We start from the raw sequence: 16,083 nt of genomic DNA on the forward strand, positions 1-16,083 counted from the left end.
ACATATTGTGTTCACTTTTAATTGTCACTTGCTGTTTTTAGTTGTCACTTGCTGTTGTTGAGCTTGTCATATTGGTTGTTCACCTAGTTGCGTATCTGGACAACCTAGCCTAAAATTTACAAAAGGAGTTAAAAAGAGTTAGTTTCCCATTCATTCCCCCTCTAGTTGACCACACTAACCCTTTCAAATGTACACATGGAGCTGTATAAACCAACATAATAACAACAAAAGCTTGTATGCTGGGGACGAGGAGGGCGAGGGGAATGTGAGCATGAATCTTTCTCTCGTTGCATCCCCTCCCTTTTATAGGGGGTGGATAAATTGAAAGGTGGCAAGTTATCCCTACCGCGTGGCAGCAAGTCCTTTCACACACCCACGAAGACGAGCATTGAGGGGTCGCCGTTAATACTCGTGAGGGGATCGAGGAGCACACCCACCAGTAACGATAAGTGGCCTTGGTGGGCCCTTAACCCACTCACACACGTCACGTTGATCGTCAGATCAAGACTGACGCGGGGTCCCATGGGGCCACTAGATAAGACTGGCCTGACTTGTTAAAGCCGGTGACGACAACTCGAGGAGACGCCTTGCGGGAATCCGACCCGCTAAAGGAACAGATGCGCATGAGACATTTCTTCTGCGCGGATTGATTCTCTCCTTTGATAATTCAAGATAGAGGTGGTTTTGCCACATTAGTGCGCAACCCAGTAGATGTAGGATGGTTGCGTGAAGGTGTTGTTAAGGGACGCTTTGTTGAACCCGTTTTCAAGCCCGACAACCGAAGACGACGTGCATATCAGAGTGCCCAAGGTGCATCCAATCTTGAAAACTGGTTCAGGGTCTACTGACGGTGTCCCAGCCACGGGGTTCCTCACAACGCCGATCCTCCGCCTTGTGGGTCGGGCTAAGGACTCCTAGGTTAGTTCCGTCCTGGGCCACATTGGATTGCCCATAGCGGATTATACCAAGACTTCGGAAGACTTGGCGTACAATCTGAAGGTAGCAAAGTCATGGAGGACTCTACCTCCAATCCTCCATCGACGTAGCCGACTAGGATCTGTAACTCTAGGACCCACCGTATGCTATATAAGTCGAGGGTTGGGCTCATCGATAGAAAACATACAATCTCTTTGCATTCGATTGTAACTCGTACACACCCAACTCAGTAGACGAGAGCACGAGTAGGGTTTTCTCTCCTCCATGAGAGCCCGAACCTAGGTAAAACCTTCCTTTTGTTATCGTCGTGCCAAGTCACATAGCTAGGATACCCTAGCGATGGATTGATCGGATCTAGCTTCGACACACGCTAAAATGACGCTCATGCTTTGAGTTGGTCCCCTGGACTGCTTTTTGGAGTCGGGTTGCCACCGGGCCGTCTGGGCCCTGAGGCTGGCCAAACACTGAGTTTCCTGGTCGATGGGCCACCCTTGATGTATTGTACCATCACTCGAGACGAAAATGGTCGATGTTCACTTGCTTGGAGCGAAGCTAATCATCGTTGGAGGGATGGATGTTACTATGAAGGCGATTTCCAACCATTGATGGTAGACCTTAAGCCGGTTTCAAATCTTCACAAAACCTTTGGGATGAACCATAAATCCATTATTCACCAAAATTTCTACCGTTTATATGTCTTCAACCTTCAAACGTACGTAATATGATCCAACGAAAACACTTGGAAACTTGCTCAAATCAACATAGGTCAAGACACAGAGGGTGCGAGGATCTATTCTTATGTTTGTATGAAATCCTTCAAAAAATCTTAATAGTATTTTAATAATTTATCATCATAAAATAGATTCCTTATACATTGAACCTTTTTATCTTAAAAGAATATCTTTTAGGAACAAACCGAACGAGGGGCTAATATTTGGGCCATGTACAAATGCTAAAGGCACACACATGCACATCGGCCATTCACCCCGGCACAACAAAACCCTCGTCTCTGATTCTCCAAAGCGGCGGCGCGGTGGGCATGGACGGCGCCGGCATGGCGACGCCGCCGGAGGCCAACACGTCGCCCGCTCCCAACGGCGGCGGCTGCGGCTGGATCAGTAAGTTCGCCCAAGATCCCCTTCTCCCTCCCCTTACGGCCCTCCCTCTCCCCTTCTGTCCTTCCCCTGCTGTGCTATTTTCGAGCGTCGGTTCTGGATCGCAGGTTATCTTGTTTTTTGGGGGCACCCCAACTTTCTGCCACTACATGTCTTCTCAAAACTTGTTATAGGATGCTAGCATAGAGTTTCCCCCGAGATAAAATCCCGAATTTCATCTCCAACATTGCAACGATGTCGTTTCCTGAGCCGTGGTGCGCTTGATTTTGGCGCAGGGGTTGAGAATTGCTACGTCTTCAAGAGCAGGCTGCAGGAGTACGTGCAGAAAGCCGGCCTCATGACGCCAGAGTACCAAACCCTCAAGGAGGGGCCTTCCCATGCGCCAATCTTCAGCTCCACCGTGGTGATTAACGACGTCAAGTACGACTCGCTGCCCGGGTTCTTCAGCCGGAAGGCTGCAGAGCAGTCGGCTGCCGAAGTAGCGCTCATGGAAATCGGCAAGTCTATGGCGTTACCAACCAATGCAACCATCCCTGCAGTCGTAAGTTGTTGATTGTTTTTCTTTCTCAAGCCTGGCTGTGCTTATGTGAAATGGTTAGAAAGAATATTGTGGGTAACATATGGTCAGAAAGAATTTTGTGTTTAACGTAGAAACTAGTAAGAGGATGGATGACAATCTATCTTTCTATTCTTTGGTGGTGCTTGGGAAGAAACTAACCATCTAGCCCACTTCAATCATGTAGTGGAAACATCGCCATTTGTGCTGCTGCCTACAGCATTTACATGATTCCTTATTCCTTAAATATGAGAAACATGCTTCATGGTCCAGTTGTGATGATGCGCCGATTGAGTCGACTATATGAATGCCATTATCTTTTGTGTTCTTTGTAGTTAGTCTTTGAATAGTGCCTGCCAATTTTGGCCGTAGTATCTTAGGGTGCATCGGAAGCTCTTGTTTATTTCATGACTTTGCACGTTTAACATATCATTTACTCTCATTTGTTTGTGTTTATTTCTGAAGGAAATTGCTCGTATTTATTCAAGCTCCTCATTCTGCTAGTATCTTTGCTAAATGTAGGATTCAGTTAGTAATGAAGATGCACAACTTCTGTTTCCTCGGTTTCTGAACCATGAACCACACAATCGTGAGGTTTCCATCCTTGGAAAGAACAAAAAAAAATGCATACTTCACAGTACAAGTACTTTTTTTTGATATCACGTCTAAAACCATGCTTCATAGGATTGAGCGTGCTTAATTTGTAGGAGGATGACTGAATTAGAATACCAGCACAGTCTCTTTCCTGTTGTGCTTTCTTGACACATCTTACCTTGCTTTCCAGCAAGAAACTGGTCTGTGCAAGAATCTTCTTCAGGAGTATGCTCAGAAGATGAATTATGCTATTCCATCTTATATTTGCAACAAACAAAGTCCATACATATGCACCGTAGAGATTGGTGGAATACAATACATTGGTGCTACAGCACGGACAAAGAAAGAGGCAGAGATAAAAGCTGCCCGAACTGCTCTTCTTGCAATCCAAGGTATTCTTTTTGTTTGCTCTTCTTGTCCTGGTTATTCACTGTCGAAATTGTACTGTTTTCACCCTTTGGGTATTGGGGTTGGACATTGGATCATCCACCGCCTTTTTTAGTTGCAGGCCAATCAGAGGGTTGCGCGAATGGTACCACAAAATATATTGTTGTGCCTGGAAAAAGGCAAGGTAAGGACACCGAGAAAAAGCCCGTTGAAACTCCAAAATCACTTAAGACCAAGAAAGGTGGTTTCAAGAAGCAACGGAACAAGAATAAATTCATCAAGAAGAATGGCCAAGAAGTTAACGAGGGAAAGGATGAGACTGGAGTGCCTGGAGATGCTCATCATTCAGATGTCCCTATGAAGCCAGCTGTAACAACAGAAGATCCATCGGCCAACACTGTAATGATGCAACCTGATGAAGAAGCTTGGTCATTCGAACATGAACCAGCCAGTGACACTGCAATGCTGCAACCTGATGAAGACGCTTTGCCATTCGAACATGAACCGTCCGGTAACACTGCAATGCTGCAACCTGATGGCGAAGCTACAAAAGTAGGACAGGAGCACCTCAGTGACACAGCAATGCTGCAACCTGATGAAGACGCTTGGCCATTCGAACATGAACCGGCCGGTAACACTGCAATGCTGCAACCTGATGGCGAAGCTACAAAAGTGGGACAGGAGCACCTCAGTGACACAGCAATGCTGCAACCTGATGATGAAGGTAGAAGAGGAAAGCAGGAACCACTCATCGGCACTGCAATGCCCCAACCTCACATGGAAGATAGAAGAGTGGGAGCAGAGCCACCTAGAGATGCTGCAATGGTGCAACCTAATGATGAAGCTAGATGTGTAAAGCAGGAGCTACTAATTGACACTGCAATGCCTCTCCCCAATGAGGAAGCCGGAGCAGGTGCAAATCCTGTGCCACCGAGTGACTCCACAACAGCGCAACCTAATGCAGAGACTACGAATATAAATGGGGAGTCACTGAGGAATGCAGCATCAGCGCAACATAATGAAGAAGCTAGGACCCTAAACCAGGAGCCACCCAGCAGTGCTTCACTGCTGCAGCCAAAGGAACCCAGAGTCGAGAATGGTGAATTTGTTTCTGAAAACAAGGACCAAACTCTGGGAGATGCATCTCGTGAGGCAAATAGGTCCATCGAAGATATGCCAGAAAAGAGCTCAAATAATTCATCTGCTTTTACAAGCGCGGAATAATATGTGCTGTTTGAATCAAAATGCAATGGCCTTCCAGTTTTACATCTTGATTTGCAAACTGGTAAAACTCGAATAGCTGGCTTCGCATTTTAGAAATATAATTGCATAACAGATGGAAGCACATGGACCGAGGTCGGTTGGTGGTCTTGGCCATTAGTTATTAGGAAATTTGCATGCCTGATGGTATGATCTTGGTTCCATGGATGATGTATCTCAAGTTGCTTATCTGATCAATGAACTATTAGTGAACTATTATGAATTAATAGTCGGTATTTGTTATTAACACATGTTATGCCTTCAACAACAGCGCTGTCCATCAAATGGCCAAAACAAATAGCAGCATGCCTGACCTATTTTCAGGTGTATTTGTTTCTAAATTTTAGTAATCAAATAATAAACAAAATTTTGCCGGATGTGCGGGAGACAATAGCAGGTCTTGCTGCAACTGACATTGCTATTTTGCTGTCAGTGCAAACTTAGCCTATACACAACACCCCTAAACCTCAATCCTGCTATACCCTTGCACCTTCCAGACTTGATTCTCGGCCATCAACGTCCTAGCCTCTTCTGCAGAATGCCACTCTCCAACATCAGCAAAGACATTCGAAAGCGATACATAGGTGCCATCACTGCTCGGGGCCATTCTCATGATCTGCTCTGCTGCAAGCACACCAAGTTCTTTGTTCCCGTGGATCCGACAACCATTCATCAGGGACCTCCAAACCGCAGGCCAAGGCTGGAAAGGCATTACCTCGATCACGCCTTTCGCCTCGCGAAGGAGCCCTTTCCGCGCCAGGAGATCAACCAGGGTAGCAAAGTTGGCCCTCGTTGGATTCATACCTTGACCTTCAGACATCAGGAGATTGAATACAACCTTCCCCTCTTCAAGTAGACCAAAATGGCTGCACGCTGACACAATGGCAACAAAAGTAGCCGGGGTGGGGACCAATTGAGCCTGCTTCATATCCTGGTAGAGACTGAGGGCTTCGTTGATCCGGCCATGGTTGGCGTAAGCTGTCAGCATGGTGTTGTACAGTATGACATCACCACTTGTCAGCATGGTGTTGTACAGTATGGCATCACCACTTACTGATGAAACAGCGGCGAAAGCACTCTCCGCAGCCGCTATGTCACCGCACTTTGCGTAGGCATCGACTAGAGCACTCGCCACACAGAAGTGCTTGCTGTGCCCCGTCCTGATAACAAGTGAATGGATACACCTGCACTGCCGGATCAATGCAGCGTTTGCGCAGGCATTTAAGACTGTAGCTAGGATGAACTCGTCAAGTTTGCTCATTCGGTTGCTTCTAAACAAGTCAAAAAGGAAAAGGACCTCATTGTTCAAGCCATGCTTGAGGAATGAAGTGATGATGACACCCCATGACACGAAATCCATCTCACCAGTGTCCTCAATGACTTTCAGCGCATCCTGAACTGATCCAAACACTGCCTTTGCCTTGATCAGTGAAGTTGACACGAACTGCCGTGAAGCGACACCTTGTTTGAGAATAACTGCATGGACTTGCTCGTGGTTCCTCGCTTCATGAGATTCTCGGAAAGCAGACAGAACAGCTGAATAGGTGAACTCATCTGGTCTCTCACCGAAGCAAACCATGCTGCGAAAGAGCCTCATTGCATCTTCAGAACAGCTGTACAAACCGTAACCTGCAATCATCTCATTCCATGTCACAATGTTTCTGTACTTGAGGTTACAGAAGAAGCCATGTGCACAGTTGAGTAATCCACATCTCGAAAGCATGTTGATAACTGCATTTGCTGTAGGAACATTGTCGGAGTAGCCATGGCGATAGGAAAGGCCGAATATCTGAAGACCAAGTGAGGCATTCTCTTTAGCACCACTCAGCCTCAGCATGATAGAGAAAGTGACTTCATTAGGCTTAGAACCCGATAGTGACATATTAGCAAAGCAGCATACGGCTGCTCTGTCGTCTTCATCATGCACGAAACAGGATAGCAGTGTATTCCAAGAAATCGTGTCCTTTTTCTGGATCCTACCAAAAACAGCCATGGCAATGTCCATCAGCCCGGATATCAGATACATATCGACAAGCGCATTCATCACGGAGGTATCGGACTCAACCATGTTATGGATGACACATCCATGAAGCCGCCGTCCGAAACCCAACTCCCCGGTGATGGAACATGCCTTGAGAGCTGAAACGTAGGTGCACATGTCAGCTGGTAGCCCACATTGGTGCATCAGAACCGCCATCCTCATCGCGCCATATCCACAACCATTGGTGACATAGCCCTCCAGCATCGCGTTCCAGCACGTCAGGTCTTTGCACCGGACGTCCGCAAATGCGCGCTCCGCAGCAGCAACACGCCCATGTCTGGCATACATGAGCAGCAATGAGCTTCCCAGAAAAGGATTGGCGTCCACCCCGACCTTCACCGCGATGCCATGGAGCGAAGCGCCAAACCGGAGCTTGGCATGGGCCGCGGACCGACCACAGGCAGCACAGAGTGCGCTGGAGAGAGAGAACTCGTTCGGGCAGAAGCCGCTCCTCAGCATGGTGACGAACAGCCCGATGCCCATTTCAGCCGCGCCGCCGCGTATCGAGGCGGACACCATGGCAGTCCAGGAAACCAGGTTTCTGTGCGGCATTTCGTCGAACACGGCGAGCGCGCCCCCGAGGAGCCCGCTTCTGGAGTAGGAGATGAGGAGGTGGTTCGTGGTGAAGGTGTCGCCGGACATGCCGAGCTTGAGGACCTGCGCGTGGAGGGGCGACGGTGGCCTGGAGGAGCGGGAGGCCGCGGAGAGCGCATGAGCGAGGGCGAGGGGGTCAGGCGACTTGGGGGCGGGGAGGAAGCTGGAGGAACCCCTCGCTTGGAGAAATAGTGCCGATGGTCTCATCAGTCTTTTCATCTTTTGGAACGTCGGAGTTCGCAATCACTCAGAACAAATACTCCACAGATTGAACCCAATATGAGTGCTATTTTTTATGCCATTATTTGTTAGAATCTTCCATGTACAGTACCATCAATTTAGATTAAACAAACATTTTTGGTTCGCAATATTCATCACACTTGTGGCATTTAAGAGGTGCTTGCCGCACGTCCCATATGACGTCTATGCAGACCAGTCCGCACGCGCACGTTCGGACGTCCCCCGTCCGCTGCCCACACGTCCGGCGTCTCACTTAGCCGCCCGCACGTCTGGGCGTGTCACTCAGCCGCTCGCACGTCCCGGCGAGTCACCCCGCGGCGCGCACGACCAACACCCTTCCGGAACTGGAGTAGGTCCCTACGCGAGAGAGTAGCCACCCCGCGGCCCAAAATCTCGTTTAACCCTCTTCTGCCTCCCACCTTTCGATCGTCAGTCTTCCCCTACCTTCCTCCTCGTTGTTCACAAATTGCCATGGCAACTAGAGCAAAACCCCAGCGCTACCTCGATGAAAACACGACAACGAATTCCACAAGGTGAGAAACCTCATGGATCTGACCATTCTCCTCTCCCCTCGACCCCTCCCCTTACAAATTTCCATCAAAATTGCCATCGTGGACCCGAGCCGCCCTAGATTTTTGCCACATGGATCCAAAACCTCATGGATTCGACCGTTCTCCTATCCCCTCCAAAATCAACGAAATTGCCATCCTTTGTCCTAGATTTGATGTGCATATTAGTTGCCATCAAATTCGTAGAAGCTGGAAATTTTGAGTTGCCATCAAATTGATCTACTCAAAAGTAAGATCAGATGCATTTAGAATCAAAGGGAGGTGGGTATTGGGGAGGGGCAACCCAAAGCAGAATTTTACATCAGGAGATTTGAGGGGGGGGGGGCATTGTCGCCCAATTTTGCTGGTAGTTGCCACCCGGTTATAGAAGTAGTTGCCGCCAACACTTCATAGTAGTTGCCATGCCGGGTGTACAAGTAGTATGCATTGTCAAAAAGATGCGCGACTTCAATGTTTTAGTTGCCATACTATGCTAGGGATGTACGCCATCCATACGATAAGATTACCGTGTCTCTTTTAGTTGAACTAACAAAATAGTATGGGAAGAATAACACATACTCATGCATACGTGATTGATCATTCTATAGGAGTTGAAAACAAGGGAAGAAGCAAATGGATCCTGGAGATGGGTCTAATCCTTGTTTTTTCGGACAACCACAAGCACCCCCTTGGGATGCGCTAGGATACAATGAACTCATTTCAGTAGGTCCATTGCTGCCACTACCACAACAATACGTAGACATGGATAGGATATGCGAAGGAAAATTCAGATTTGCCATGCTTGTAGAGATAGAAAAATGGCATACGTTTTATGTTTATGTTGACATGTTCGCAGGGTCTTACGATACAACCACACCACCAGGAGTCCCGTGGCAAGATGCACCACAAGGAGCTATTGGTACTACAGATGCATGACACCAACTACAAGTAGCACAAGTGGCAAATCAAGGTATTGTGAACACAAAAAGTCATACAAACAAATTGATGTGACACAGATAAGAAGCAGGCAAAAAAATCTGAGATCATCAAAACAGTATAAAGGAGGAGCTTGGATGGTGAACTGTCAGACTTACAAAATTTTGAAATGCAACACGTGGCAACAACCGACAACGGGTGACATGCCATCAATGTCTTATGCAGGTGAGACATAGGAAAACTTCTCGCGCACACAATGTATCAAAGGAAACTAAGAAAATATGTAGGAGTTACAAAGAGGTGACAAATGAAATGAATGACACTTGCATCGAAAACTAAAACCAGAACTATGACCGAATGCAGTTGCCAAGCCTGGTCAACTCCATTTGCCATCTATGGACAACTGTAGTTGCCATCTCTGATCAATCACATTTGCAAATACTGTCCAACTGCATTTGCTGTCTCTGGTCAAATGAAGTTGCCATGGTTGCCCAACTGCAGTTGCCATGGTTGTCCACCTGCAGTTGCTATGTTTGCTCAACCGCAGTTGCCATGTCTGCTCAACCGAAGTTGCCATGTCTTCTCAACTGTAGTTGCAATGGTTGCTCAACTGAAGTTTCCATCTCAAGTCAACTGCAGTTGACATCTCAGGTCAATTGCAGTTGCCATGTCTAGCCAACTACAGCTGCCATGATTTATGAACTGCAGTTACCATGCTTGGTCTACTACAATTGCAATGATTTAAAAACTAAACTTCCATGTCTTGACAGCTGTAATTGACATATATGGTAAATTCAATGCATCAACCATTCATGGACACCTGCAATTGCCTTGTGGCATCAATTGCAGTTGCTATATAGTATCAATTGCAGTTTCCATATGTGATCATAAAAAGTCGCCATTAAAAAATGCTAATTATCCACGTACTTGATAAAAAATGCATGAGTTTTGACTACGTTCAATAGCGTCCCACCTGTCGGTCAACCAACCTATCACGAACAATGCAGAGTGAGTGTCAGAACTTGCGATCGCCACAGCAACGATGACAAGCATGCTTGTGCGCACTAACACGAGCAATTTCCAAACAGAAGAAACAACCACCAATACAGAAGTGAATGAGGAAACTGATGATGAAATGCTTGGGGAAGAAGAAGAGGGACAGTTAGAATTACTCCAACTCAACCACCTTATATTGGACAAAGATTTAGTTCATTTGAAGATGCCAAGAGATACTATCAGATCTACGTGTTGTTCCATGGCTTTGCTATAAACATTGAATACCATAGTAAAATAAAAGAAACTAGAGAGTACAGCAGAGGTGAGATGAGGTGCTACAAGGCACATAAGAACAAGAACGTTAAAGGTGTTCTGCTAGTCGTGCCAGAACGGAGAAGAGGCATCATTCTAAAGACAGGATGCCCTGCCAGAATGAGGCTAAACATAGATGGAGTTTGGTGGATCGTCTCAGAGTCTGTCGACAAACACAACCACAGTATGATCAAGAAGTTTGACCTGGTAAAATTTCCGATCGCCCATAGAGGATTCAGCCCCCAGGAGAAGCAATTTATAAAATTGCTGCATGATTGTAATGTCAATACTTTGAGAACGGTTCAAATACTGTCCTTGATCCACATCAAATATGGGAACCTGAGTAGCATGCCCTACCTACCAACACACGTCACAAACCTAAAGGCAAAGTACCACATAGAAAGCAAGTTGGTTGACATATAAGACACCATTGCCTACTTCGAAGAGAAAGCAAAAGAAGATCCCAATTTCTTCTACAGAATAAGACTCTATGATGAGGACCGTGTCAAAAACATGTACTAGGTGGATGGTGCAGCAAGGAGAGCCTACAAACATTTTCGTGACTACATTTATTTTGAGGCGACATATCTCATGAATATGTACAAGATGCCACGTGCTCCATTTGTAGGCATAAATAACCACAACCAGTCCTTGTAGTTCGGTTGCGGCCTTGTGTGGAACAAAGATATCGATGGCTACACATGGTTGTTCAAGACCTTCTTGGAGTGCATGAGAGGACTTCCTCCAATGAACATAATAACACACCAAGACATTAGCATGCGTGGAGGGATAAATGAGGTCTTCCTCATGGCAGTGCACAGGCACTGCAGGTGGCATACTATTAGGAAGGAAAAAGAGACTCTAGGACCGTTCTTTGCTGAGTGTAAAGATCTTCATAAGGCATTCAAGTTGTGTGTGGACCACAATTTGACAATAGAAGAGTTTGAACGGAGCTGGACGGCTATGATTGAAAAATACCAAGTTCAGGACAACGAGGCACTTGAGAACCTGTGTGAGAAGCGGATGTACTAGGTGCCAACCTACTTTATGTAGTGCTTCTATCCATTTCTACAAACTACACAATGTAGTGAGGGTTTTAGTGCTGTTTTGAAGCATTATCCGAGCCCTCACAACTCATTGCTATAGTTTGCCAAGAAATATACAGCTTTGCAACAGGAAATGCTGGGATCGGAGCTACAACAAGAAGAGAATAAACGCTTAAGCAGCCTAAATTGCTCACATACTTACCAATGGAGAGGCAGATGAGAAAAATATACAAAACAAAATCTTTTTCAAGTAAGTGTATGCTCGTACAGTCTTAGTTGGCGTGTATGGTAGAATGCATTCACCATCATACTTAATAAAAAAATGGGTATGAAAAAACAAGAACCATGCTGCATGCTTTGTGGTGCAAAAGTAACAAACAAATAACAAATATGTTTGTCATGGGTAATGGAATGAAGCTTCCATGTATAATGAACAATATTTGCAAGATGAAAATGGACTACAAATGACTAGTTGGAAAACAAATCATAGTTGTCGTGGGCTTTGCAAAAATGTAGTTGCCATCTTGAATGTTATGTATTTGCCATGTGAAATGTAGTGTAATTGCCATGTGAAATGTAGGGTAATTGCCATGTAGAATGCAATGTAATTTCCATGTAAGATGAACTATGTTTGCCATGTGAAGAAGATGTTGCAGTTGCCATATGAAAACAACCATAGTTTCCATGTGTATAACACTTTGTTTGCCATGTTGAATGCAATATAATTTCCATGCTTGACCTGCTATGATATGCCATCTACACCTTCTAGATTCACATGTGCATAAGATGCTATAGAGGAGAATGATTACCATGCGCATCACACTTTGACTACCATGTGAAATAAACTCTAGTTTCCATGTGGAAACAATCAAACATGCCATGTGTCGTATGCTTTGTTTTATCGTTTTGAATTTAGTATGGTTGCTCTTTTGTGGCCTACTTCAAAACAATCAAGTACTGCTAAAAAAGAAATGATAAGTTAACAAGCACAAAACATGCAGGTTCCAGCAAGAAATAAAGCGGTCCTCCTCATATGCCACTTATGAGATTGACGAATGTACATTGAAGAGGTAGCTTAATTGACACAAATGAAGGTGAGTCTATTGCGAATGTACATTCGTTAATCTCATAAGTGGCATATGAGGAGGGCCGCTTTATTGACATAAATGATTCAGAACGTGAAGATCCAAACAAAGGAAGAAAGTACTTTGTGAGGGCCAACATAAATGAAGGTGAGTCTATTGCGAATGTTGCAAGTACAAATGGGACGGGATTGTGTGCTGCGACATAATCAAAGTTATGGATGTGCACAGGGTGAAGCATTTGCCCCGCCATTCCATACGTTGGTGATGGACTTGGGACGCTAAGGAGGCGTTTGGGCCACAAACATCAAATGCAGCCTTGGTTGTGCATGAGGATAGACCGAAGGCAACTATAGACTCCGTGAGGAACATGGTCTTGACTAAGAATTATGTTGAACTAATAGACGATGCATGCAAGAGTGATGAGATGGCAAGAGTGGCAAATAAACACATAAATGCCCTGAAAAAGAGAGCTCGATGAGATAATAAAAAGGAAGGATCAGGAGGCCTTACACAGATTCCCACGTAGCTCTAATGCACCTTCATCCACGGGACCGTCCTCTGAAAACTCAGAAGTAGGGTTTGGAGCATCAAACAAGCAAACACGGGTAAGGAACCCGCCACACTCCTGTTGGGGAACGTCGCATGGGAAACAAAAAATTTCCTACGCACACGAAGACCTATCATGGTGATGATCATCTACAAGAGGGGAGATCAGATCCACATACCCTTATAGATCGCTAAGCGGAAGCATTAAGAAACGCGGTTGATGTAGTCGAACGTCTTTGCGATCCAATCACGATCCGTCCCCACGGACTCCGTCCCGATCTAGTACCGAACGGACGACACCTCCACGTTCAGCACACGTACAACTCGATGACGATCTCCGCCTTCTTGATCCAGCAAGAGAGACGAAGAGATAGCTTAATTCTCCATCAGCACGCCCGCGTGTCAGTGATGATAGTGGAGCTAGTCTAGCAGGGCTTCGCCGTGCCGTACTGAACTAGCTATGGGTGTGACGAAGTAGTGGAGGGTGAGAGGGCTGCACAAAGGCTTGGGGGTGCAAAAAGCCTATCAAACCTGTCTTGCCTCCTACTCCAATTAGGAGAGTTTGGTCAAGCCCAAGAGGGAGGAGTCCTATGTTGGGGAACGTTGCATGGGAAACAAAAAAAAATCTACGCACACACAATACCTATCCATGGCGATGATCATCTACGAGAGGGGAGAGTATATCTACATACCCTTGTAGATCGCTAAGCGAAAGTGTATATAACGCGGTTGATGTAGTGGAACATTTTCACGGTTCAAATGGTAGCCCGTCCCGCGATCTCAACACGATCCGTCCCGCGATCCCATCACGATCCATCCCGATCTAGTGCCGAACAAACGACACCTCCGCGTTCAGCACACGTGCAGCTCGATGACGATCTCCGCCTACTTGATCCAGCAAGAGGGGCGGAGAGGTAGATGAGTTCTCCAGCATGGCAGAATGGTGGCGAACTAATCCAGCAGGGCTTCGCCTAAGCACCGCCGAACTAGACTAGAGGAGAAACAAATCTAGAGAGAAGTAGAGGGAGCACGTGGAAATTAGGGTTAGCTCTCCCCTCTAAATCCTCTAGTATATATAGGTGGGAGGGAGGGGAGGAGGCATCCAAAAAAACCTGAAAGGGTTCGGACGAAGTGGAGGAGGTGGAAGAGTCCACCTCCAATCCTACTCCTAGTAGGATTCCTCCCTTCCCCACTTGGGTTTTCCCCCTTCCCAGCTCCAATCCGCCTTGGGCTTTAGTGGAGGCTTCAGCCAGCCCACTAAGGGCTGGTCCACGTCCTCCCATAGCTCATGAGACCCTTTGGGGTGGGTGGGCCCACCTGGTGGACCCCCGGAACCCATTCGTCACTCCCGGTACACTACCGGAAATGTCCAAAACTTTTCCGGAGTTCAAAAACCACTTTCCTATATATCAATCTTTATCTCCGGACCATTCTGGAGCTCCTCGTAATGTCCAGGATCTCATCTGGGACTCCGAATAACTTTCGGTTACCAAACACACATAACTCAATAATACTGAAACGTCACCGAACCTTAAGTGTGCAGACCCTGCGGGTTCGAGAACTATGCAGACATGACGCGAGACACTCCCCGGTCAATAAAAAATGCGGGACCAGGATGTACATATTGGATCCTACATATTCTACGAAGATCTCTATCGGTTGAACCTCTATGTCCAGGATTCAGTTAATCCCGTATGCTGTTCCCTTTGTCCTTCGGTATGTTACTTGCCCGAGATCCGATCGTCGGTATCTCCATACCTAGTTCAATCTCGTTACTGGAAAGTCTCTTTACTCGTTCCGTAATACAAGATCCCGTAACTAAATCCTTAGTCACATTGCTTGCAAGGCTTGTTGTGATGTTGTATTACCGAGTGGGCCCCAAGATACCTCTCCGTCACACGGAGTGACAAATCCCAGTCCTTATCCATGCCAACCCAACAGAAACCTTTGGAGATACCTGTAGAGCACTTTTATAGTCACCCAGTTACGTTGCGACGTTTGATAACACACGAGGTATTTCTCCGGTGTCCGGGAGTTGCATGATCTCATGGTCATAGGAACAGATACATTGACATGCAGAAAACAGTAGCAATAAACTGACACGGTCATATGCTACATTCGTAGTTTGGGTCTTGTCCATACATGATTCTCCTAATGATGTGATCCCATTATCAAGTGACAACACTTATCTATGGCCAGGAAACCTTGACCATCTTTGATCAACGAGCTAGTCAACTAGAGGCTCACTAGGGACAGTGTGTTGTCTATGTATCCACACATGTATTTGAGTTCCCCATAAATACAATTCTAGCATGGATAATAAACAATTATCATGAAGAAGGAAATATAATAATAACCAATTTATTATTGTCTCTAGGTCATATTTCCAAAATTCTCCCACTTGCGCTAGAGTCAATAATTTAGTTGACATCACTATGTGATTGTAATGAATTTAACACCCATACAGTTCCGAGGCTTGATCATGTCTTGCTTGTGAGAGAGATTTTAGTCAACGGGACTGAACCTTTCAGATCCGTGTGTGCTTTACAAATCTCTATGTCATCCCATAGATGCTGCTACCACGCGCCGTTTGGAACTATTCCAAAAGACTGCTCCACTATATGAATCTGGTTTACTACTCAGAGTTTATTCGGATTAGTGTCAAAGCTTGCATCGACGTAACTCTTTACGACGAACTCTTCAATCACCTCCATAATCGAGAAAATTCCTTAGTCCACTATTTACTAAGGATAAATTTTGACCGTTGTCCAGTAATCCATTCCTGGATCACTTCTGTACACCTTGATAGATTCATGGCAAGGCACACATCAGGTGCGGTACACATCATAGCATACTTAGAGCCTACGGCTAAAGCATAGGGTACGACCTTT

General features: G+C 46.0%; 2 protein-coding genes across 3 annotated transcripts; one reads left to right on the top strand and one right to left on the bottom strand.

The window, feature by feature from the left end:
- The first annotated feature begins 1,901 nt into the window (after window positions 1-1,901).
- On the top strand, window positions 1,902-5,095 carry LOC123399981 (double-stranded RNA-binding protein 8-like). 2 transcript variants are annotated; one of them, XM_045094368.1, is made up of 4 exons: window positions 1,902-2,054; window positions 2,327-2,592; window positions 3,392-3,593; window positions 3,704-5,095. In XM_045094368.1, the coding sequence occupies exons 1-4, from the start codon at window positions 1,976-1,978 to the stop codon at window positions 4,810-4,812; spliced, it is 1,656 nt and encodes a 551-aa protein (XP_044950303.1). In that variant the 5' UTR covers window positions 1,902-1,975; the 3' UTR covers window positions 4,813-5,095. The 2 variants fall into 2 exon arrangements, with proteins under 2 accessions (XP_044950303.1, XP_044950304.1); XM_045094369.1 differs by having other exon boundaries at window positions 3,710-5,095.
- On the bottom strand, window positions 5,022-7,780 carry LOC123399979 (putative pentatricopeptide repeat-containing protein At1g69350, mitochondrial). Its single transcript, XM_045094367.1, has one exon. It carries the CDS (start codon window positions 7,700-7,702, stop codon window positions 5,309-5,311), a length of 2,394 nt encoding a protein of 797 aa, XP_044950302.1. The 5' UTR covers window positions 7,703-7,780; the 3' UTR covers window positions 5,022-5,308.
- Between the last annotated feature and the right edge of the window lie 8,303 nt (window positions 7,781-16,083).

This window comes from Hordeum vulgare, chromosome 5H, assembly GCF_904849725.1.
Source record: "Hordeum vulgare subsp. vulgare chromosome 5H, MorexV3_pseudomolecules_assembly, whole genome shotgun sequence".
NCBI classification, from domain to species: domain Eukaryota; kingdom Viridiplantae; phylum Streptophyta; class Magnoliopsida; order Poales; family Poaceae; genus Hordeum; species Hordeum vulgare.

What these genes read in the sequence shown, in the direction of transcription:
- LOC123399981 (XM_045094368.1), top strand. Translation starts at nt 1,976, where the DNA reads ATGGACGGCGCCGGCATGGCGACGCCGCCGGAGGCCAACACGTCGCCC. An exon ending in CGGCGGCTGCGGCTGGATCA is followed by an intron (nt 2,055 to 2,326) that starts GTAAGTTCGCCC and finishes ATTTTGGCGCAG; the next exon opens with GGGTTGAGAATTGCTACGTC. An exon ending in ATGCAACCATCCCTGCAGTC is followed by an intron (nt 2,593 to 3,391) that starts GTAAGTTGTTGA and finishes CTTGCTTTCCAG; the next exon opens with CAAGAAACTGGTCTGTGCAA.
- LOC123399979 (XM_045094367.1), bottom strand. Translation starts at nt 7,702, where the DNA reads ATGAAAAGACTGATGAGACCATCGGCACTATTTCTCCAAGCGAGGGGT.